The following is a 25,978-nucleotide window of genomic DNA, read 5'->3' on the forward strand; positions in this document are numbered from 1 at the left end:
ATTCCTAAAGAAGAATTGGGGACATGGTGGGGCAAGGTGGGGATTGGGATTGGAATGGGGTGGGGCAGAAGAAAGCGTAAGTCCAACATTGCCTCCATTCCTGCACGGGTTTTGATTTTAACCTCCGTTCCGGCCTCCATCCCCATTTTATGTCCTCCAAATGGGGTGAAACAGGGTGGGATGCTTTTTTCCCTGGTTCACTGCCCGATATCCCTATGTATTTGTCAAGATTTGTTTAATTAGAAACATGCTTTAATTATAGTTATTTTTTAAGTTTTTTTTTCTTTTTTAGAAATGGTAAGCTGGAGATAAGCAGATCAGGTCATCCACCAAATCACTTTAAGTGATTTGACATCTTCACCGTCCATTGCATCATCCCATCAGGACCCGCAGTCTTTATGCAATTTGTGAAGGGTGAGGATGCATTTGGCAGATCACCTGATCACGGCAGGTTTTACAAGCAATAGGATATGAAAACCAATCTGGTGGCTTGTCTTTTCCAAATTCTATTACTCCGCAGCGTCCCAACCGGACTAAAGATAAAGCAACTTAATTATAAGATCTATCAAGCAATTGATATTCAAACCAGCGGAAGATAAAAAGCCAAAGTTATTCATTATGGCCACTAACTTTTAGAATTCTTTGACAAACTGTATATACATGAAAACATTTCAATCCGATGCAAGTTAAACTATAAAGTCCATGAAGTTCATATTCTATGGCCAGACTCACAAAACGTTCAATGAAATTCAATTGAGACTAGAGAGTAAGAGGGAATCTTTCTCTCTGAAATGTGGTGTCTTTCCACTCTCTTTTAATGCCTACTTTTTTAAGCCAGATCAACAAGTGCAATCACATTGTATAAAATGCATGTGCCGCTACACCTGACCGCCATTCATTTTTCTGACACAGCATGTGAGCTGTGGCCCGACTACAAGTGGATCGGAAAAAAATGGGGCCCTGCCCCGCCCCGCCCCGCCCCACCTTATTTAGAACAGGGATGAAGGATATGAAATGGGGATGTAGATTAAAATCAAAACTCATGCGGAGATTGACTTATACTTTTCTTCGCCCTGTCCTATCCTCGTCTTCATTCTCTGCCCTACCCTATCTCACCCTGTCCCCAATCCTTCTTTAGGGATGACAGTGGACCAAAGGAAAACGGGGCCACACCCTGTTTGAATCTGGGATGGAGGACATGAAATGGGAATGGAGGTTAAAATCAAAACCCATGTGAGAATGAAGATAGGGATGGAGGGCAGGATTTTTAGATGGAGCAGGGGTGAAGTCCTCCCCTACCCCGGTCCACTACCATCCCTACAATAAATGGGCCAGGTGCAGCCGCACATGCACTTTGTGCAATATGATTGCACCTGATCCAAATTCTAGTCTTTTTCATTCTCACATAAGGGGAGATTCTTTCACATGACACTTTTTCACCATCATGCCTGCATGCCTGATTATCCTATGGTGGGAAAGGGTGCAAGCCACAACACTTAAATAGCCTTAGAAACAAAATAGAAAACAAACTCGACTTCTTTCTCTATCCACATGGCAGAGAAATAAAAACTAAAAATAATTTCCTTTTTAAGTTTGTGGCTAGCATTTCATTGTCAGCCTCTTGTAAAGCAAGAAAGTGAAAAGGTAGAGGTCCATCCCATCTTAAGATGCATATATTCCAATTGAACCATATGATAAAGTAGCCACAAACCCAATTTTAGCTAGGGGTGGCAATCGGGTCCGGTTGGCGGGTCGTGTCGGCGGGTTGACGGGTCAACATACCTCAACACGAACCCGACCCGTTTATTAAACGGGTCAGTTGTGGCAAACATGAACCCGACCCATTTATTAAATGGGTAACCTGACACGGTTAACCCATTTAATAAATGGGTCGGGTCGGGTAAACGGGTTGGCAGGTCAGGTTCATGTTTGCGGGCAGGTTGGCAGGCGGGTTAGCGGGAGGGTCAGGGTCGGGTAAACGGGTTGGCGGGCGGGTTGGCGGGCAGGTTAGCGAATGAGTTGACGGGTTAGCGAGCGGATTGGTGGGCGGGTTGGCAGGTTGGCGGGCGGGTCGGGGTCGGGTAAACGGGTTGGCGGATCAGGTTCGGGTAAACGGGTTGGCCCGCCTGCCTAACCCGTTTACTAAACGGGTCAGCCAGGTTGGCGGGTTGGCATACCCCTAACACGAACCCAACCCGTTTAATAAACGGGTTAGGCGGGTCAACCCGTTAACGACACGAACCCGTTTAAGCCAAACCCGAACCTACCTAAGAAGCGGGTCGGGTTGGCGGGTCGTGTCAGATTTTGCCACCCCTAATTTTAGCTCACCGTTTGGGTGAATTTACTCACATCTGTGATTCCAAATCACACAAAAAAGACCCATCTCGATTTGGCTTGGCGCACTGACCCCTGGGTCCCACACAGAAATTCACAAACAAAGTCCAATCCATGAAACAGGCCCAGGTTCAAAAGAAACACATTTTTCATAAAGAAAGGTTTGTGACACGTTAAATAAATGATAAAGCTTGTTTGCACTTCTAGTCTATTCACAGAGATACTGCAAGTTACTCTGTCGTGTCCTTGTGTACGCCATTCTTAATGAAAAAATACCATAAAATGGCATATCTCGTGTCTTTTTTGCTGTATTCTTGTGACAGAATCCAGTTGGCTATTGCACTCTTTTCAGGAATTCAATCCTCATTGGTGAATTTGGTGGTGGATGAGAGAGAGAGAGAAAATGGAAAGGAGGTCAAGTCAGAGAAACAACGACGTAAATTGTTATATATTTATACACCGAAACCTCCTTCTCCCTCCCAACTCTCTCTCTCTCCCGCTCGCTGTGTTTCTCCTCGAGAATCCATCGGGCGGGTGTTCATCAGCCACGTGGCCGAATTGAGAATCACCACCGTCGGTTAGATGCGGGGGCTCGGTGTCTCCGTCGCTCTGAAAGAGAAGGTACGTCGTTAAACTGCAATTTGATTTAAATTCGTTGATACAGTGATGGGTGATCCTTCTCTTTTCTTTTTCCCTTTGTGGGTTGCGCTATTTTTTACTGCAGATCAACTAAGTTTCGCTTCTGAAGCAACCCAACGTCTCAATTTCGTTCATCACGATGGCAGGAGCGAGCAGATTGAGTTCTTTGAGAGTATCTTGCCCCACGATGGAGATCCCTCGATCATCGTGAGTTTCTGGGCCTAGTTTATCTCATTTTTAATCTTTTTTCTTTGTTCTTTTGGTGGGTGTCGAGCAAATAGATCGTGATAAGAGCTTACTTGGTTTGGCTTTAGAGATAAAGTTCAGACTCAACTTGTCTGTTTGATTGAATATTCATATTGACATCCACTAGTTTTCCCATCAGTTTAGTCTATTTCTCATTTTAAATATTAAGATTACCATGTTAAGATTCTGGTGGTTTAAGGACTTTTAGGCACCTTAATCACCTTACGGCCTTTTAGTGTATTGGTGAGGCACCGAACATTTGGTATCAGAGCAATTAACATGTTTTAAGTTCAAATCCTGAAAGGGGCGTCTTAAGAAAATGGCTACCTGGTGAGAGTGAAAACGATCCTAGAATCTCCCGCCGAAGATGTCAGCTGCCGAACCTGGTGGATTGTTAGGATTCTGGTGGTCTAAGGACTTGACTTTATGCATTTGGTAAATTGGTTAGGCACCTAGCATACCCTGTTGCCCATTTTAGTGTGTATATATATATATAAGAAAAAATGAAGCATGGTGGGAGATATGCCAAATCTGTTGTTTGGTTGAGTTGTTGAATCACTGGGGCAGAGCTGGATAGCTATGAATGTAATGCTTAGATAAATGTTAAACCTTTGCATGGGATTAGGTTTTAACTGAGAATTGTTTGAGTTTTATAAAGTGTTGCAGATGTAATTTTCTGATAACTGTCAGTTATTAATGTTAAAATATTCTTGTGCATCATTAGATATGAGTTCTTTTACCTCAGATAATTTGATTGCATCTGTCTGTTTTTCCCTTTTTATCAGGGGTTAGAAGTTACTACACGACGCTAGAGGGATGAGATTTATTAATCCACCATCTGGAAATTTAAGAACTTGGAAGTCATTGTCAATCAACTTAAGGAAAGTAAATACAATCTGCTTTAGTGGGAACGATGATGGTGGAGCTGTTGTTGCACAAAGAACTGGAGACGACAAATCTTCCTTTCGAAACAATCTGTCGTCAGAAAATATTGCAGAAAATCAAACTAATGTTGTGGCAATTGGAACAGATGCAATCAAAGTCATGTCAAACAGTGATAACTATTTTTGTACAGGAGAGCAATGACCTGTTAGACATAACGGATTTGGGTCCAACCCATTTGGGTGACCCAGTTTGACACCATTAGTGGGCTACATTAGTGGACCACATAATGGGGAGATAGCGGGTGGCAGTTACGTACGTAACTGCCTCTTTCCCATTATATAAGGGGGTTAGCTGCTACAAAGATGATAAGAGATTCGTGACAATAGCCTACCCAAATTCCACATTCGGGTTTACGTAGTATAAGGTCTTGCTCACTGTCGACCTAAGGCCAGGGCTCATCGTGGGCATCGACCGGATGAGTAGAACGCCAGAACACCCGCATGCACGCTCTATGGCGTCAACAGATACACAGGTATGCTTTCTATATATGTTGTTTCAGGTAACGCCTACATTGGGTTATGGCCCCACTGGATGCCCAACGACTTGACAGAGTAGAGGTAAAAAGGGTACGACACCAGCAACGACCCATGTCGCCCAACGACGACTCGCATCGCCTGCCGGCGACCCACACCGGTGGCCTGCTCATGGCGGAACCTCCATCGATAAAAAAAAAAGCCTAGCCTAACGGCTGAAGAAGCAGGGCAGAGAAAGGGGGGGGGATTCAAACCCCAGACGTCGGCCATCCGGTGATCTCCAACCCTGACAACAGCTCCGGTGACCTCGGCATAGGCCGACCACCCTGCAACCCGATGGTGCATGGGATCTCAGGCCGTGCGATCAAGGGACTTCGCCGGCGCGACGAACCAATGGCCGCTCCTTCTGGCATATCGCCCCACAACGATCATCCCGATTCTCCGACGATGGTTGTCGACTCTGCAGCCCCATGGCCAAAGAGAAATGGGGTTTTTAATCCCCGGATTCTATGTGTTGCCAGACGGATGTCAGCAATCCGGCACCCCCCCTGCTTCTTCAGCAGTTAGGTTGGTTTTTTTTTTCGGTCGATGGAGGTTCCACCGTGAGCAGGCCGTCGGTGTGGGTCGCCGACAAGCGATGTGAGTCGTCGTTGGGCGACATAGGTCGTTGCTGGTGTCGTGCCCTTTTTACCTCTGCTCTGTCAAGCCGTTGGGCATCCAGTGGGCCCATAACCCAATGTAGGCGTTACCTGAAACAACATACATAGAAAGCATACCTGTGTATCTGTTGACGCCACAGAGCGTGCGTGCAGGTGTTTTGGCATTCTCCTCATCCGGTCGACACCCACGATGAGCCCCGACCTTAGGTCGACGGTGAGCAAGACCTTATACCACGTAAACCAAAATGTGGAATTTGGGTAGGTCATTGCCATGAATCTCTCATTATCTTCGTAGCAGCTAACCCCCTTATATAATGGGAAAGAAGCAGTTACGTACGTAACTGTCGTCCACTAATGTGGCCCACTAATGGTGTGATAGTGGGTGGCAGTTACGTACGTAACTGCCTCTTTCCCATTATATAAGGGGGTTAGCTGCTACGAAGATGATGAGAGATTCGTGGCAATGGCCTACCTAAATTCCACATTCGGATTTACGTGGTATAAGGTCGTGCTCACCGTTGACTTAAGGCCAGGGCTCATCGTGGGTGTCGACCGGATGAGGAGAATGCCGAAACACCCGCACGCACGCTCTGTGGCATCAACAGATACACAAGTATGCTTTCTGTGTATGTTGTTTCAGGTAACGCCTACATGGCCCTGATGGGGATTTGGATCGTCCTTTGGAAGGATTCTCCTCCATTCCAGAAGCTATCAAGGATATTAGCCTAGGCAAGGTAAATTTTCACCATACAACTTTTTTCTTCCCATAATTTCTGTTTCTACTGTTAAGCTTCTTATTGTACTCTCCGATAACTACTATTTGAATTTGCAGTTTGTAATTGTTGTAGATGATGAAAGCCGAGAAAACGAGGGAGACCTTATAATGTCAGCCTCTATGGTAACACCAGAAGCGATGGCTTTCATTGTAAAGCATGGCACTGGAATTGTGTGTGTGGCCATGAAGGGAGAACACTTGGAGAGGTTAGATATTCCTTTAATGGTGTCACACAAAGAAAACAAAGAGAAGCTTTGTATTGCATTCACAGTATCAGTGGTTTGTACTGGCTGCTTATTATGTAATCAATTTTATTATCATGCACTGAGCGCTTTGATTTTTAGGCTTTATACCTTGTAAATTCTCAATGATGTATGGTTGCCTATGGGAATGAATATATATGTAGGTGATGTTTGTCAATCACAGGGTCTAAGGTTGGCTTGAGTTCAACGACTAAATTGTTCTTCATGCTATCACTCATTTATGAGTTTGTCCAATCTCTTTTATTTGCTGACGTGCAGTCGGCTCAGTTATGAGTTCATCTAATACCTTTCATTTGACCGACTATAAGTACGATGCCATTTATTTATTTTGCATGCTTGAAGCAATTGATCAAGAAGCATTAATATTAGTTATCTATATGAAAGGGTTTGTGGCATAGTTGGCAAACCCGGCGAGTTGGCCCGGATTGGACCCCAACTGGGTCACCGATTCAGGACTGCCGATCCACATGCCTCTTATGTGTTTTTCATGCATTTTGTGATTTTAATGCATAATTTCCACAAAAGAATACTTGTTATAAAGAATTATATGTTTTTAAATCATAAATATTAACAATTATGTATAGTTGAGTACTTATATAGCTTACTCATTGATGTCATGTGCTAAATTTAGTGATTATACAATATGAATTTTGATTTTTTTCATATCTTAACACTAGAAAATGCATAGTCCTGACTCATTCGAGTTACCGAGTCAATCTGCTGACTTGTGGGTCAAGGGGTTGGGCGATCCGACTCTGAATCACGAGTTTGTCAATTATGGTTTGTGGTGCCTTTGATTTCCAATTGTTATTCACCTTTAATCAGTTATAGTTGCAGATGGTGTATTGCAAGATCTGAAAGTTATGTATTTTGATTGGTTGCACATCAGCTATGTCACAGGGATTTGGCTAGCAGGGTGTTGCACCCGCGTCGACGCGATGCGGGTGCCGGTGCGGCACCGGGTGCGGTCAACACACCCAGGGTCATTTTGGTCCAATTTTCGAACTTAAAAAAAAATTGCCAAGAATTTTTTTTTTTTGCCCTATATGTCAGGAATTCTCCAATTAGGTGCCGCACCCGTGTCGCACACGCACTAGCACCCGATGCGATCAACCTGACCCTGGGTGCAGTCAACGCACCCAGAGTCATTTATGTCCAACTTTTGGACTATATATATATATATATATATTGTCGCACCCGCACCCACACCCGCACCCATGTGACATAGCACATCAGCCATTTCAACTGTTATATACTTGTGTATTTACTTGTAGGATGCAAAAGTAGGTACAACCCAGAGTTACCAGTCGAGGAAGTGGGAGCGGGAAGCGATATGGGAAGCGGGAGCGGGAATCAAGGCACTTTAAAAAATTTAGGAAGCGGGGAAGCATGGGACCACTTAGAAGAAAATTCTGATCCGTCTCGAAAGCGACCTAGGAAGCGAACCAGAAGTGACTTAGGAAGCGAACCGGAAGCGAGGGGAAGCGAAAAAATGGAAAAATGGGGAAGCGAGGGGGAAGCGCGCTTCCCATGCTTCCCATAAAAGGGAAACACGTTTCCCAAAAAAGGGGGACGCTTCCCCTCACACTTTGGAAGCGCGACGTTTCACGCTTCCGAAGCGCGCTTCGGGGAAGCACGCTTCCCCTTTTATCTAGGCGCTTCTGGTAACTCTGGTACAACCACTGGAGTATCTGCTAAAGATAGAGCTTATACCATCTTGGCTCTTGCATCTCCTGACTCAAAGCCTGAGGATTTCAACAGTCCAGGTCATATCTTTCCTCTGAAGTACAGGGAGGGTGGTGTTCTCAAAAGAGCTGAACATACAGAAGCCTCTGTGGATCTTGCTATGCTAGCTGGGTTGGATCCTGTTGGAGTTTTATGTGAAATTGTGGATGATGATGATGGCTCCATGGCCCGATTGCCAAAGCTTCGTGAATTTGTCAAAAAGGAGAACATGAAGATAATATCAATTGCTGACTTGGTCAGGTAGGTATTAAACTAATTTTCTTTTGGTAAACTAAGTTCTAAAGGACTGAATTACCATTCTGGGTAATTTTGTTTCATCTTTTCACTAGGTTTGTGAAAAATTTGAGTGTTGAATTGCCTTTATATTTTATAATTATTTGCTTAAAAGTAATAGAGATTTTGTAAGATGAGATGTTGCTTGTTTGGTTTAGGTTCATTCACATGTTGACACAAGGATGTTAGAGAACTGGCCATAAACATTTTTCATGAAGTCTTTTGATACATTCAACTAAAAAGTGTTATCTTTGGAGAAACATAACATTTTTCATAAAGTCTTTTGATACATTCAACTAAAAGTGTTATCTTTGGAGAGACACACTTTTCTTTAACCTTGTCTTGCATATCTGGTTCAGAGACGTGGCATTCACCACATCAGGGTTTCACCTTGTTTTGGTTCTGAGTGGAGAGTCAGGGTTGGGTTCACTTGTTTTATGCCTGACTCAACAGCCAGGATTGATAGAATATCAACAGACTTGAAGATATTCTGCCACAGATTTGGTCAACTTGGATGCCTTTGCCCTAATATGTCAGTTGAGTTCTGAACAAGCGAATTCCAAGTCACTGGAGATGCCCCCTTCAATGGACATGCACACGCAGTGCAGTTGATTGTAACATATCAATTATCATTATAAAATTGGATTTGGATTCCTTGTCTGAAATGCATCACTTAAGTTCTGAATAAGTGAATTCTGAGTCTCACTTGGGTGACTCCTATTGGTGGACATGCACGAGGCTTTTGACTGTTACATATCAGTATCACTATAGAGTTGGGGTGTGTTTGCCTCTAGTCAACCAAGTCCTGGAGGTTCAGTTTTTTCATAAGATTCACCAAGCCTGGTAGGTTTGGACTTTGAATTGACACAGGACATGCTCAAGGTATCGAGTTTAGTGCAATGACTTTTAACCTACACTCAAAGGGGTTGCCTAAACCATCTGACTTAAAAGCCACGTTAACTGAAAAGTCATCAACAATAGAATATCAAAAGGCTTACAGTGTTCTGCTAATATGGATAATACCATTTCATGAACAGGTATAGAAGGAAGAGGGAGAAGTTGGTGCAGCAAGCATCAGTTGCTCGTATACCTACTAAATGGGGCCCTTTCCAGGCATATTGCTATCAATCTCAGTTGAATGGAATTGAGAACATAGCCTTTGTTAAGGTAGGCATGCTGTCAATCATAATGTTCTTTCTCTATTTCTGATAAGTGGGACCTGATGTAAAGGTGCCACAATTTTATTTGCTACCAAACTCCAGGCACTTAGGCCATTCAAGCTCTTGCAAGTGGTGTTATAGCAGTTTTGGAGCCATGACCCCCTCTGAGCCAAACCAGTTCTAGACACTGCATCCCACTTGATCTTTATGACACTAATTTCTGCTTGTTAATCTTCCACAGTCAGAGAAATGGTGTTTGACATTAGTTTAATTTATCATTGACTTCCCATTTCTACTTGTTATTTAATTTCTTTTATTATTTTAATGAATAGGGAGAGATTGGAGATGGACAAGACATACTGGTCTGTGTCCATTCAGAGTGTCTTACTGGAGACATATTTGGATCTGCCAGATGTGAATGCGGGAACCAACTAGCACTTGCAATGGAGCAGATTGAGGCAGCTGGAAGGGGTGTGCTTGTTTATCTACGTGGACACGGGGGAAGGGGTATTGGGCTTGGTCATAAGCTGCGTGCATATAACCTCCAGGATGATGGACGCGATACAGTGGAAGCCAATGAGGAACTAGGATTGCCAGTTGATTCAAGGGAATATGGCATTGGTGCACAGGTAACAGAAAATTGTCCAATTTCCACTCGTAATCTCTGTATTGGTATCAAATTTAGTGCTTGTTACAAAAACATGAATTATATAAAGCCATATCAAACATTTGGATGTCTACATTTCTACATTTCTACATTTCTATTTATCTCAAGCTATGTCACATGGATACGGCTGTGGGTACGGGGATGTGATTTTTCTGAGTTTTTCCAATATGTCATGTACATAAAGAGATATGGAACGGGAGGCAAAAATGGAATGTCCATGTAACATGGATCTCAAATCTGAAGGATGCCATATAGAGTTCTTAATCTGCATAATGACAAGGTCCGGTTCTTGGGTCGAAAATGTCTTAGGACAAGCTTAGGATTCAGAATCTTAAACTCCAGATGTTATTGAAAAATAGCTGATATAAATATGCTGCTATTTGCATCGGCCAGTCCCCTCTATGACAGTTTTTTGGCTGCATCTGTGTTTGATGTGATTTCTTTGTTCTTGGCAGTTCTCTTGGCCTATTAGATTTGTATACATTTCACTGATGGGGCACTATGAGTGTCACGGGCTGGGAAGCGAAGGCCTCCGTGACGTAGCTTCGGGCAATCACACACCGAAGGCAGGCCTTTTAAGCGCACAAGCAACACACAACACACGCGCACGAGCGGAAGCAAGAGTACGCGTATGCACAACCACAAGAGAGAGAGAGAGATACAAAAAGCTTCTTTATAGATACTTGAAATCAAAGTACATCAAGAGGGGAAGAGAGGGTCCGAATACACGGGGTACTTAGGCCGTAAGGCCTTTTGGGGCACTCTAGAGTGCCAAAGAGGTATACACATCAGAGCAAAAAGGTGAAAAACATGGCGGTCCGGAACATGCTCCCCCGCCTAAGTTGGCGCCGTCCTCGACGCCAATTGTTCATGGTAGCCTTCTACAAGCTGTCGATGCTGAAACATGCTGCTGGCTTTCTCCCAGGTGGCTTCACATTCTGGCAATCCCTTCCACTGCACTAAGTACTTTTTGACTTCCCCTAGATAGTTGTTGGAATGGTTGAGGATGATATCTGGATCTCTGCCTGGTACACTAACTGTTGAAGGGGCTCGCTGCGGAATCAGAGCACGTTGAGGCATGCTCCGTTGAGGATCTCCTTCATCTTTGTGGAATGGCTTCAGGTTGCATATATAGAATACCGGGTGCACTTAAAAGTTTGTTGGCAAGTCCAGCCGGTACGCCAAGTTTCCCACACGTTTGATAATGGTGAAGGGGCCATCATACTTGCGAATAAGGCCTCGGTGGTGGTCCCGAAAGATAGTTGTGCGGTCAGGAAAGAGCTTGGCCAACACTTTGTCTCCAACTCGAAATTCTGCTGGGCGACGCTTTTCATCTGCCCATTTCTTCATGCGCTTGGTTGCCTTGTTTAGATATGCCTTCGCCAACTCTGTCTGATCTTGCCAGTTCCTGACAAACTGGTATGCATAAGGTGCTTTTCCACGTCCTCGCGCAACAAGGGAGTGCGGAGTCTGCGGCTGTTGTCCAGTTGCGACTTCAAATGGACTATGGCCGGATGACTCGCTCTTTTGAAGGTTGTAGCAGAATTGAGCCGCATTAAGTAAATCAACCCAATCCCTTTGGTTGGCACTGACAAAGTGCCGCAGGTATTCCTCCAGCATGTCGTTTATTCTCTCTGTTTGTCCGTCGGTTTGGGGGTGGAAACTTGTGCTGAAATGCAAGTTCGTCCCCATTAAGCGAAACACTTCTCGCCAAAACTTGCTAGTGAAGCGTGCATCACGGTCACTGACGATGCTCTCTAGAATTCTCCAATGCTTAATTACGTTTCGCACGAATAACTTTGCAGTATCAGCGGCTGAGCAGGTGGCCGGAGCAGGCACGAAGATAGCATACTTCGAGAACCTATCCACAACCACATAAATCGAACTGCAACCTTGTGCTTTCGACAAGCTTACAATGAAGTCCATGGTTATGCACTCCCACGGGCGACTCGACATAGGTAGGGGCTCCAGTAGTCCACCGGGTCTCTGATTGATGGGCTTGTCTTGTTGGCAAATCAAGCAAGTCCGCACATAGGCATCTACGTCATCGCGCATCTGCGGCCAGTAAAATGCACGTTCCAACAATGCCAAGGTCCTCTGTTGTCCTGGGTGACCCGCCCAAGTAGTATCATGGCACTCGTGCATCAAGCGCCTCCTCAAGGTATCTTGTCGCGGAATATATAGACGATCGCCCGCAGCGCGGAGCAAACCATCCCCTAGCCAGAATCTCCGCGTCTTTCCTTCCTTTACCAATGCAATCAATTGTTGAGTCATTGGGTCACTTTTCGAAGCTTCTCTCACTTGTTCAAGGAGGTCGCTCGTCGGTTGGCTCACACTGCCCTCCCATGCGAGCAAAGCTGCAAGTTCCGCCTTTCGACTCAAGGCATCGGCCACAACATTGGTCCTGTCTAGCTTGTACTCAAGGACCATATCAAATTCTGCCAAGAAATCCTGCCAACGTGCTTGCCTTGGACTCAGCTTCTTCTGAGTTTGGAAGTAGCTTGTCGCAACATTGTCAGTGCGCACAACGAAGTGTGATCCCAAGAGATAGTGTCTCCATGTGCGGAGACAATGCACAACTGCCAACATCTCGCGCTCGTGCACCATGTATCGACGTTCAGCGTCGTTCAACTTCCTGCTTTCAAATGCGATGGGATGTCCTTCTTGGAGCAACACCCTACCAATAGCAAAGTCAGACGCATCGGTCTGCACTTCAAAGGGTTGCCGACAGTCAGGCTCCCTTGTCAAGGCATGTTTTAACCCATCAAAAGCCTTCTGGCAGGCATCAGACCATAGCCATGGTCTATCTTTCTTCAACAGATCTGTGAGCGCAGCCGCAATCTGCGAGTATCCCTTGATGAAGCATCGGTAATAATTTACAAGCCCCAAGAAAGAGCGCAACTCAGAAACCTTAGAGGGCGGTTCCAATGCTTGAATAACTTCAATCTTTTTGTGGTCCATTTTGAGAGTGCCTCCTCCAACAATATGCCCCAGAAAATGGACTTCCTTTTGACCGAATAGGCACTTCTCTCGCTTGACATACAATTCGTGGTCCTTCAAAGTCTGAAACACAATTTGAAGGTGCTGAACATGCTGCTCCATCGAGTCACTATACACCACTATGTCATCCAAATAGACGACGACAAACTTGTCGAGGTGCGGGTAGAAGATCTTATTCATTAGGATCGAAAAGGTAGCGGGCGCGTTCGTCAAGCCAAAGTGCATGACAAGGAATTCGAACGCCCCATATCGCGTTACACAAGTAGTCTTTGCCTCATCCCCTTCTGCAACTCTCACTTGCCAGTAGCCCGATCTCAAATCCAACTTAGAGAAGACCTTCGCATTTCCAAGTTGATCAAACAAGTCTGCGATCAAAATGAAGTGGGTACTTGTTCTTCACCGTCATTTTGTTCAGTGCCCTATAGTCGACGCACAACCACTTCGACCCATCGTGCTTTGCTTGAAAGAGCATGGGCGCTCCAAAAGGAGCTTTGGATGGTTGGATGATTCCTGCTTCGAGCATATCATCCAATTGTCTGCGTAATTCCTGCAGCTCAGGAATTGCCATGCGATAAGGAGCCATTGCGGGTGGCCGTGCACCCGGTATTAATTCAATCTGATGATCTACCTCGCGCCTCGGAGGTAGCTTCTTCGGCATCTCGGCGGGCATAACATCACCGAACTCCTTTAATACTGGCGCTAAGGCCTCTGGGACATCCGCGACTTTTTCTACCTCATCTGTAGCCCGGATTGTGACAAGAAAAGTCTCGTCACCACTTTTCATGCCTCTCTTCAACTGGAGCGCAGACACCAAACGCTCACAAGACTTTTCTGTCATCGCAGTAACCATGCAGGGCTGACTCTCACTCTCAAAGCTGACAACGTTGAGGTGGGGCATCGGCACTGCCTTGTTGCTTCTCAAGAATTCCATCCCGAGGATGACTTTAAAATCATCCATGGGTGCGACTGATAGCGCGATCCTTCCTGACCAGTTGTGGATCCGCACTGGTACCTCCCGAGCAATGCCATAGATGGCTTTAGCCTCTGAATTAACCACTTTCATGCGGCTCTCTTTTTGTTCCCACTGTAATCCCAACCGTTCTGCTTCTTCACGCGAGATGAAATTGTGCGTGGCACCCGTGTCTACCAATGCCTTGGTAAGTCTTTCGTTGAGCAAAAGTTCCAAATACATCAATTCTTTGCATACCATCGGTTCCACACTGGTTGCGACCTTTACTGCATTCATCATCTGCATTGCGCCAACCGTTGGCGCTTCTGCAAGTTGATCCTCTTCCTCACCCTGAACAGCATTCGCAACTCGGGGTGCGCGGTTATCTCCATTCTCTTGACCGCGGTTTCTATTGGGACATGTATCCTGCCAATGATCCCCGTGGCAGATGCGACAGTCGCGGCGACGATAATTATCACCTTGGAAGTTATTTCAATTCTGATTATTATTTTGGCCATCTTAACGGCCATGATTCTACTGGTTTCCCCGACCAACATTTTGTCCTTGGTCATTTCTTCGATTGTCCCTTCGGTTGTTGCGATCATTTCCCTGTTGTCTGCCTTGAAATGCAGGGTCATTCCTATCCAGCTCGACAAGTTTCTCTGCAACCGCAAGCGCCTCAGCTAGTGTTGCGGGGTCATGCCGGATAAGTTCTTGGTTTGCCCATCCTTGCAACCCGTTGCCAAAGTAAAACAACCGATCCTCATCATCCATTCTCTCCACTTCCAACATTATCGAAGAGAATGCCTTGACATAGTCATGTACTGACCCTGTCTGTTTCAATGCCAATAACCTTTTGCGGGCCATTTTCTCTTGATTTTTAGGTAGAAAGTAGTCTCGCATTTCTTTCTGGAGGTCTTCCCATGAGGTTATAGCAACCAATCCCCGTCGAACATCACCTAAGCGACGTCTCCACCAAAGGGTCGCTTCATCCGCAAAGTACATTATTGTGGTGCGCAGCCTATCTGCGTCCTCTTCTATCCTCGCAGCTTCTAGAAATTGGTCCATCTCGTAGATAAAATTCTCGAGATCCTTTGAGTCCCACGTGCCTTTATACTTTGCGGGCTCAGGTAGCCTGTAACGTGGTCTCTCCACATATGTTGCAACACCGCCAGCCGGGGCAGTTCTCAACTGCCGCTCTAACTGTTCATTCTTTCGTCGAACAACATCCAATTCAGCAGCCATGATGTTGAACCGACCCAACAAATCATCAAATCTGGTGGAAAAGTCCTCCACCAAGTAGTTAAGTTTAGTGGCAAGACTTTCCACCGAGTCTTCCACTCCCTCTACTGCTGTCTTGATCTCTGCATTGAGATCTCTGAAAGCAACACAAGTTCCATTAACCAACTTCTCCATGTTGGTCACTGACCCAGTCAGCTCCTCCACATCGCGCGAGATGGCTGACACCCGATCATCGGCCATGAAGTCCTCTTCAGCAGGAACCATACTGCTTGAAGAAGTCATGGCAATCTTCTTCGGCGCCATTGTCACTCCCAATGTCGACAAGGCTCTGATACCAACTTGTCACGGGCTGGGAAGCGAAGGCCCCCGTGACGTGGCTTCGGGCAATCACACACCGAAGGCAGGCCTTTTAAGCGCACAAGCAACGCACAACACACGCGCACGAGCGGAAGCAAGAGTACGTGTATGCACAAGCACAAGAGAGAGAGAGATGCAAAAAGCTTCTTTATAGATACTTGAAAGCAAAGTACATCAAGAGGGGAAGAGAGAGTCCGAATACACGGGGTACTTAGGCCGTAAGGCCTTTTGGGGCACTCTAGAGTGCCAAAGAGGAATACACATCAGAGCAAAAAGGTGAAAAGCATGGCGGTCCGAAACAATGAGAATGCTTCCCTTTATTTTGCTTGAACAGAAACATGACATATATATATATGTGTGTGTGTTTGCATTTTGGTTTGCAGATACTGCAAGATCTGGGCGTTAGAACGATGAGGCTGATGACCAACAACCCAGTAAAATACATTGGACTGAAGGGTTATGGTTTGACCATTGTAGGCCGAGTTCCTTTATTGTGTCCAATAACAACAGAAAACTGGAGATATCTAGAGACAGCGTAAGAAGATGGGGCATGTATATGATTCTGAATTCAACAGCCGTCTAAATGGTTCCGCCAAGGCAAAAGGTATCAACAGTGATGCATCTTCCAGATAGGACTAGTCACTCTGATAATATTGTATTTCTATTTGTCTTCCATTCTTGTTTTGAGGTGGCTATACCTTGATCATAACGTGTGCAATTTCTTAAATTGCATACAGTTATTTGTTTTATTTTTTTCCCTTGACAAGATGATTAATTGCTAATGGACCTGACAACCTTCGAATGGTTGACTTTAGAGCCAAGTTAAATGGAACTTACAATTAAGTTTATTTTTGGGAAGAACTTGAGGTGATCAATTTAATGTAAGAGCAAAGGTGTTTAATTCTTATTAATATTTTTATAAAATGTGGATGAATTAGGTAATTCAGGCTTGTGATGGGCTCGTAACATGCTCAGGCTGGGCTGGGTTTGGCTCGTGAGCCCGAGCAAGGTGCACCCTTAACAAGCCGAGCCTCAACAGCCCAAACTCGGCTTGTTTAGGAATCCTATCTGCAATACATATATAAGTTTTATCCAATCAATCTGTCATGCTCTACCCATCAACAGCGTGCGCTCCTCTGCTGTTAGGCTTGGTCATTGGATCCCTCAAGTTGATAAAGCGCCTTCCATGACTCGTACCACTCTCTCCATACCAAAGTAATTACACTAGCTTGGTCAGGCCTTGTTTTGAAAGCTCCAATATGCGTTACATAAAAAGCAAAGGAACAATGCATTTTGAAGATGAATCAGAGCTTCCAGAGCACCACCTTGTGAACTTTGTTATATCTCTGACTGCAATTTTCAATTTCTTAAGATTTTTATAGTCCTGCGAATTGCAAATCATTGCTTACTTGATGACGTTCTTCCGCCAACATTAAGAAATTAATGGTCATCTAAAATGTGAGCTTCAAGCCTCGGTTGTCTTTCTCCACAAGAAGGTAAAGCAAGAGCAGGTTTCGACCTCATAAACTCGAAGCTTTCTAACGAGAATATATATAGATTCAAGATTCCAACTCCCCACGAAACGAGATGTAAGTAAGATCAAATGGGTATCAAATACGTATGAGCACTTACAAAACAAATTGAATATATAAACAAAAATGAATAAAAAAATTGATCTGAAAATCATATTTTTATGAACTTTGGGGTCTGTTTGTCTTTCAAGCTCTGACTGACTTTTCCCAATCAACAACACCTCCGCATAGGGTATAGTAGTTTAGGGAGAGAGGGGCAGAGTGAGGGCAATGCCAGGGACTCATTCTCTCTAAAGTCAACACTCAGACATGGAATTTCTAAATGTTCATGTTCTAGGGTCGACCCTTATTTATAAAAATTATGGATGAGATATGGATTAAGGATCTTTTGGATTTGAATCCAACCCAAATGAATCTATACTTTTCTCAAAGAAGGGATAAAGTTCGGGCACTTGAGCTCTTAGGGATTGATCACAATGTTGTACACGATAAAATTCAGCTTACGACCTCTTTTCCTCAATTCCTCCAACACCCACCATCCCTCCATAGTTTTCGATGCACGACATAGCTTGAAGTTTACATCTAAAATTGAGGAACAAACATAAATAAACAATTATAAATTTCAACCATGAATGAAGTTTACATCAAAATTATAACAAAGTTTTTAAATACAACTATGAATGAAGTTTACATCAATATTACATCCATTGTATAATAAATTGTATTCAGAGCTCAGCTAAGTTCTCCTCACTATCTAGCAACTCATCATCCAATGGCTTCTCTTCCTCTCCCTCAGCATGATCTTTCTTAAGGTCGTTGCCTACCTTCTTTTCCTCCCCCTCGACCCTCTCTTCATCCTCCTCAGCATGATTTTCCTTAAGGACGTTGCCATCCTTCTTTTCTTTCTTCTCAGCAATTACTTTGGTCTATTGTTGCTAGACCTTCTTCCTTTCATGTTTATAAAATTTTATCATCCGCTTCTTGTATGTGTCTGCATCAGTTTGCAATAAGAGTTATATTAGTAACTTTCTAACAATAGCTTAAAATATAAAATAAAAACAACAAATATTCTATGCATAAGCCACAATAAAATAAGGGTTATTAGTAATCTGCATGAAATTTGAATCTTTTCATAAGTCTAAGCAATACATGTACATGAGAATAAATATTCTACAATCATAGATGTAAAAATCATATAGCAAGTCAATAACATGACCATATATCCATTGAGTTAACAAACATGTGCAAAATCATTACGAGTTCGCTTGCTTAGGAATATCTTGCACGACAATGGCCTTCCAGTCGATGTAAACATCGTAGCCAAACCACCCTATAAAAAAATAACTTGCAATACAACATTTAACTTGATGAGTACTTGAAAAAAATAAGCACATTATTGAATAAGTAATGTTAACATACAATATCTCTAAGGTTCTGATCAACAAGATCTGTAGACTTCGTTGAATTGTACAACCCAAACTCCTTTACATTCATATTTATTTTCCAAAGAACACAATGATAATTGCTCCAGTTGACAATAATCAAGATTTGTAACATAAATCGAGTTTAAGGTCATTGTGCAATTAAAAATTTATGTTATATAAATGTAAACATTAAGCATACCTTGTCATATTCATAGAATGGATATGACAAGTGGTCAGCCTCCAAGAAATTGCGAGCCCCTTCTCGATTTTTTGGCCTATTGAGCATTTGTTATAAATTTCAATATTTACCAATTAATTTCTATTTGATAATAAAAAAATAATAGAAACATCACTTTCAAGACTGACAAAGAAATACGGGGCAAGGTAAATGGTCTTTTATAGTCATGTATCTTTTTGGAATTCTCCATATGCAAATTTTGAAGTATCTCTATGAATCTTTCTAGGTACTGCATCATTAAAATAAGTGATACATTTATGTTAGATTTAAATGAATCCAAATACAAACATAACAAACAAACAACTAAACGACGTGATATACTTCATTGATCAATAACTGTTCTTCTCCTAACAAAAGCACTTCACTAATTTTTGGCTTCTGCATACCTTTTTCATTCTCATTACTCTATTTTCATCGTCAATTAAAATTGAATATCAACATATACATGCAAGTACCATTGGTTGTATACACACATAACTCGCGACATTAATAATTATACCTTAGCTACCTCAAATGAAATATTGCTTGGGGGTGGCTTGGGGCTAGTGGCCTACACTTGTAGGCCTTTCTTGCACCATGTCTATACGTAGCAGACATCGCGAGATGTTGAGAAACTCTGTTTTGATGTCACATAATATGATACACTGTCGTATTTGATTTTATATGATATGATAATATGTCCTCTTGAAAAATGTTATATTATGACTGAATATGTTTTGCCATAAAATCTAACGAGTATTTGATGCAAGGATATCTCACCCAATAAGGATGGAGACTTCATGTTCAAGTACAACTATGGTGCAATCATACTCCTTGAAGAAAAAGCTTGATGAGCCATGCATTCCTAAAGTTCAAATGAAGAGATCGGCTACCTCAAGATGAAGACCTTTTTCTTCTTTAGAGTCATATGTAACAGAACCTTCAGGAACATGCATATTGCATATTACATACTCATTCATAAAAACTATATCATAAAAGTATACGATAGTTTCAAAAAGCTTCTTTTTGAAAAACAATAATTGTACCTTCTTACAACCCTTTATGAAAAATATATTTTGTCATGTAATAATTGTACCTTACACTATATACAAGACAACATGAAAAAGAAATGTAGGAAAAAGACAAAAACATAAAATTGTCTACATAGGGAAAAACAAATATAATATGTTTTTGAAAAGACTCTAGTTACCTTCTTTAAAGAAATGTTTTTAATATAAGAAAAAGACAAAAACATAAAATCGACTACATAGAAAAACAAATATAATATGTTAGTTACCTTCTTTAAAGAAATGTTTTTAATATAAGAAAAAGACAAAAACATAAAATCAACTACATAGAAAAACAAATATAATATGTTAGTTACCTTCTTTAAAGAAATGATTTTAATATAAGAAGAATACAAAAACATAAAATCGGCTACACAAAAGAAAAACAAATATAATATGTTTTTGAAAGGACTCTAGTTACCTTTTTACAAAACCATAGAATGTCGACTTACTTGAAGTCATCATTCTCTTTTGTACAAAGCATTAAATACCTCCTGTAACAAATCCTTGTTAATATCCTTCTCAAAGAATGTCGACCTTCTTTAAGTCCTCATTCTCTCTGAAGACTTTGAAAAACACAACATAAAGAAAACACTTGACATGACTATGTACAAATAAATATCTCAAAGCACTCATTGTACTTACACTCATTTAAAGTAAAGAAGTACTTATGTACCTCAAATCATTAATTAGAATAAACACAAAACTACAACCCAACGTTCAATGTACTATTGTAAGAAATAGACTTTTTACATAAAATATGTATTACCTAAAAAGATTACAATGACTAGTGTACCCTATATTTTTCTTTTATAGAAAAAGGCATTCTCGAATTTCTCTAAAGATATTTTTTGAAATGACATAACATTTCACATTTCAAAAAGGCTACGATTTCAAAATGTAACGACTATTTTTTTAAAGCTATATAAACACACTCAAATAAACTATTCAAACATGGAATGGAATAGACGTGTGTGCTTACAACGAGAAAAACTCCTATTCGATATTTGAAAAGAGCGCCTTGAAAAAGAAAGAGAAAAGGAAAAGAAAGAAAAGAGAAAAAGTCAAGTCCAGCTCTTTGACAAAGAGCATCCTCTGAGTGACAAACAGAACATTCTGAGAATCCTTCATTCGTGCATTCATATCATTCTGAAGGTTCCATAGGAAGTATTGTAACTCTGTTATTCACTGTTTTCCTTCTTTGTTGAAAGAAGTAGACCTCTGTGAAAGAGGGTGTTGCCCTTCTCTGTTGAGAGAAGAAGACCTCTGTGAAAGAGGGTGTTGTCCTTCTCTGTTGAGAGAAGAAGACCTCTGTGAAAGAGGGTGTTGTCCTTCTCTGTTGAGAGAAGAAGACCTCTGAGGAAGAGGGTGTTGTACTATTTATCCAGTGACTCGGATGTTATAGTGGAAAGCTTAAGTGGTTTGCTTGGGGACTGGATGTAGGTTTGGGTACTGACCAAACCAGTATAAATTCTGTGTTTTATGTGTTGTGCCTTATTGCCTGATTATTTTATTTTATCGATCTTTATCGTACTTCACTATTCACCCCCCCTCTAGTGGAATTTCACGAGATACCTAAGATATATACAACATACATAAAACTTTATATTAGTTCATTGAAAACCTTATATAAATTACAAAAAAAATTTATAATAGAATACTCATTAAAAACTAATAGCTAAATACTGACTATGAGGATGTCATGCAGTTCAGGAAGGCTCCCAAGACACCAGAGAATGTCATGGAGGAGGGACTGCTCTTTGATGGCTCACTCATGCATGCAAGGACCCTCTCCTTAGGCCCTTATACTCTTATTTCTCTTTCTGTATGACTCTATTTTTCTATTATAACTGGGTTTATTGCTAAAATGGTAGAATGCAGGTGGACTTAATTGGGGGATACTGCTCACCCACACACCATCTATGCATGTTGACTTAATTTTTATGTGTCAAATATTAAATAAAACATAGGTTTACATAAATAAAATATTCACAGCAGGAAACATACATAATACATCCACAACAACAAAACAAAAACACTACAAGGCCAAGGGAAAAAGACCAACAAAAGAGTTTGAGAGATGAAAGGGTACTCACTGAAACACTGCAGGGGCTCTGAAGGAGGGAATTCTTCTTTCTCCTTCTCGTGGAACTCTTTTCTTGTATCAAGAAGGAGAGGGGATTAGAAGCACTTATGAGAAAACCTGATCAGGAGCAAGAATGCGATGGTAGGAGAATTGCAGAATGATACAAGAGCGATCGATGATGATGGATGCGCTTAATGGATGGTCTTTGGCGAATAATGGATCCCTTCCCTTCCTCTTGATGCCTGTTTATATAGAAGGGGGAAAATGATTGAGAAGGGGGAGAAGGCTTGAGAGGTGGTTAGGGATCGATGGGTGAGGCGAGAGCAGATGATCGAAGGCTCGTTCGCCCTTTGATCCCCTGCGATGGTTTTTCAAGAAGAAGTCGTTGCACATCTTGCAACAGGGGTCCTATTTTTTTATAATTTTTTCAAAACGATGGTTGTTTTCAAAAGGTTTTTCTAAACAACAGAATAAAGCAAAAAAACTTTCATGAATCATCCTAGGGGTACAACAAAAAGGGTTAGGGTTCTAAAGGGAAAGTGTTACCACTATTTTCACATACAAGTGAAAAAATAAAAAAATAAACACAAACCCTATATATATATATATACACAAGTAAATTTTCATGCCAAAACAAAATCTTGCATCTCTTAAAGTCTACTACATGCAAAACTTCATCAATTCCATAAAATTTTCATGATTTTTGCAATGAAAGTACACTTTTGCAACTACCATTATGGCACTCTTGATGAAATTCACACCTAACGGATTTTTGCAAGGATTGTCGTGATTATAGTAGTATATTTGCAAAACTCATGAGGGATTTTTGCAAAGATTATCGAGAGTTTTCCACCAGATATCATGCAAAATTAGTGATTTTCTTAGAAACGTTGTGCATATTTCATTTTTAGTGATATTTTCCATACACTACGATCATTTTCTGTTTAAATTCACTCTTAGTTACTCAATAAAATAAGTTATGATGATTATTTGTAATCTATTGATGAAAATAATTATCATCATCTATATGCTAATTACTTGTAATCTATGAACTGCTATGTTAGCTTAAAATTGACAATAAATATTGTCAGCAATATAATTTTCAGCCGAGGATAATTTACCATCAGTATAAGTAAAATAGCCGACGATTTTTATCATCGGCTATATCCATCTTTTTTTAATTTTGAAACTAACATGGCCGATGATTTATTATCGTCGGTATTAGAAATATAGAGGACAATTTTTATCATAATCTATATCCAATTTTTTGTTTTTTGCTTTTTAATTTTGAAACTAACATAGCCGATGATAAACACCATTGATTATTTTTCTTATACCAATGATAATTTATTGTCAGTTATGTTAGTTTGAAAATATAAAATAGATATAACAATGATAAAAATTGTCATCTATTTTTCTTAGAGCGACAATAATTTATCATCGGCTATGTTAGTTTCAAAATTAAAAAATGGGCATAACTGATGATAAAACTGGTTGGCTATATTCTTAATACCAATGATAAATATTCGTTATCTATGGTACTTTAAAAGTGATGATAATGATCGTCGTTTGGTAATTGGCAATGATTAATTATCGTCATAATTATAAAAAAAGTTATGCTGATTAATTATCATCATAATTTCAAATTAACAATAATATCATCGGTAATATCTCTTTTTGACCATCTTCAATGTCTTCTATTCATATTGTCGACAGGATAAGGGAGATGATAAATTATCATCGACAATAGTTCTTTTCACTATGACATTATATATCATTGAGATTAAATTCTTAGTGATGACGATAATTTATTATCGCTATTTTTTTGGTCAATAATGATCTATTTTATGTAGTGCAGATATGTGTAAAACATCATATATACTTGGGATTAAAATTTAAAGAGATAAAAAATTAAGATTGTTATGCCTAAGTTAAGAGAAATATATTGATCACATTCAAAGAAAGTTTAGAACAAAAGGTCCCAAAGCAAAGTCAACTCATGTGGTTAAAGGTCTAAGACTAAGCAAGAATGATTGTCTAAAAGATGAACAAAAGAAATTAGAGATTTTCTATGCTCAGGCAATTAGAAGCCAGATGTATGCTCTCCTACACACTAGACCAGATTTGATTTTTTTTGTGAGTTGAGTAAGTAGATACTAGAGCAATCCTTGGTTTCTTTATTGGGAAGCAATGAAGAAGATATTTTGATATCTAAAGAGAACAAAAGAAGTCAAGATATGCTATCAAACATATAGGCGAAAGCTTGTGGATTATTCATATGCATAATTTGTTGGTGATAGAGACGACACAAAATTCACCTCTATTTATGTATTTATTTTAAGAGGTTGAGCAGTTGCGCGGTCATGCATAATACAAGGGTGTGTAGCACAACATACCCAAAAAGCTAAATATATGACATGTAACATGGCAGCCACTTTTGATGTTTAGATAAATAGCTTCCTAAATAACTTAAAATTTGATATTTCAAAAGATCCAATTCAAATTTATTGTGATAACAAAACTGGTATACAAGAGAAGATAGCTCTAAGAGTAAGCATATTTAGGTTAAATATTAATATGTGTATGATTTGTTTATGAAAAATAAAATAACAATGAAATATATTTTTTTAGGTGACATGGTGGCAAATCTGTTGATAAAAGCTATCATTGAAGAACTGTATATACATGAAAACATTTCAATCCGATGCAAGTTAAACTATAAAGTCCATGAAGTTCATATTCTATGGCCAGACTCACAAAACGTTCAATGAAATTCAATTGAGACTAGAGAGTAAGAGGGAATCTTTCTCTCTGAAATGTGGTGTCTTTCCACTCTCTTTTAATGCCTACTTTTTTAAGCCAGATCAACAAGTGCAATCACATTGTATAAAATGCATGTGCCGCTACACCTGACCGCCATTCATTTTTCTGACACAGCATGTGAGCTGTGGCCCGACTACAAGTGGATCGGAAAAAAATGGGGCCCTGCCCCGCCCCGCCCCACCTTATTTAGAACAGGGATGAAGGATATGAAATGGGGATGTAGATTAAAATCAAAACTCATGCGGAGATTGACTTATACTTTTCTTCGCCCTGTCCTATCCTCGTCTTCATTCTCTGCCCTACCCTATCTCACCCTGTCCCCAATCCTTCTTTAGGGATGACAGTGGACCAAAGGAAAACGGGGCCACACCCTGTTTGAATCTGGGATGGAGGACATGAAATGGGAATGGAGGTTAAAATCAAAACCCATGTGAGAATGAAGATAGGGATGGAGGGCAGGATTTTTAGATGGAGCAGGGGTGAAGTCCTCCCCTACCCCGGTCCACTACCATCCCTACAATAAATGGGCCAGGTGCAGCCGCACATGCACTTTGTGCAATATGATTGCACCTGATCCAAATTCTAGTCTTTTTCATTCTCACATAAGGGGAGATTCTTTCACATGACACTTTTTCACCATCATGCCTGCATGCCTGATTATCCTATGGTGGGAAAGGGTGCAAGCCACAACACTTAAATAGCCTTAGAAACAAAATAGAAAACAAACTCGACTTCTTTCTCTATCCACATGGCAGAGAAATAAAAACTAAAAATAATTTCCTTTTTAAGTTTGTGGCTAGCATTTCATTGTCAGCCTCTTGTAAAGCAAGAAAGTGAAAAGGTAGAGGTCCATCCCATCTTAAGATGCATATATTCCAATTGAACCATATGATAAAGTAGCCACAAACCCAATTTTAGCTAGGGGTGGCAATCGGGTCCGGTTGGCGGGTCGTGTCGGCGGGTTGACGGGTCAACATACCTCAACACGAACCCGACCCGTTTATTAAACGGGTCAGTTGTGGCAAACATGAACCCGACCCATTTATTAAATGGGTAACCTGACACGGTTAACCCATTTAATAAATGGGTCGGGTCGGGTAA

The 25,978-nt window shown here is 41.2% G+C and overlaps 1 protein-coding gene across 1 annotated transcript; it reads left to right on the top strand.

Moving 5' to 3' along the window:
• Positions 1-5,759: 5,759 nt before the first annotated feature.
• On the top strand, positions 5,760-16,361 carry LOC149846750 (bifunctional riboflavin biosynthesis protein RIBA 1, chloroplastic-like). The gene is given in 9 exon segments (XM_089992344.1): positions 5,760-5,909; positions 5,953-6,030; positions 6,129-6,350; positions 7,609-7,621; positions 7,990-8,320; positions 9,391-9,520; positions 9,846-10,142; positions 16,112-16,260; positions 16,262-16,361. Coding segments are annotated over 9 exon segments (1,470 nt in total).
• Positions 16,362-25,978: the final 9,617 nt, after the last annotated feature.

This window comes from Nuphar pumila, chromosome 2 (genome assembly GCF_984573655.1).
Source record: "Nuphar pumila chromosome 2, dmNupPumi1.hap1.1, whole genome shotgun sequence".
Lineage (NCBI taxonomy): Eukaryota > Viridiplantae > Streptophyta > Magnoliopsida > Nymphaeales > Nymphaeaceae > Nuphar > Nuphar pumila.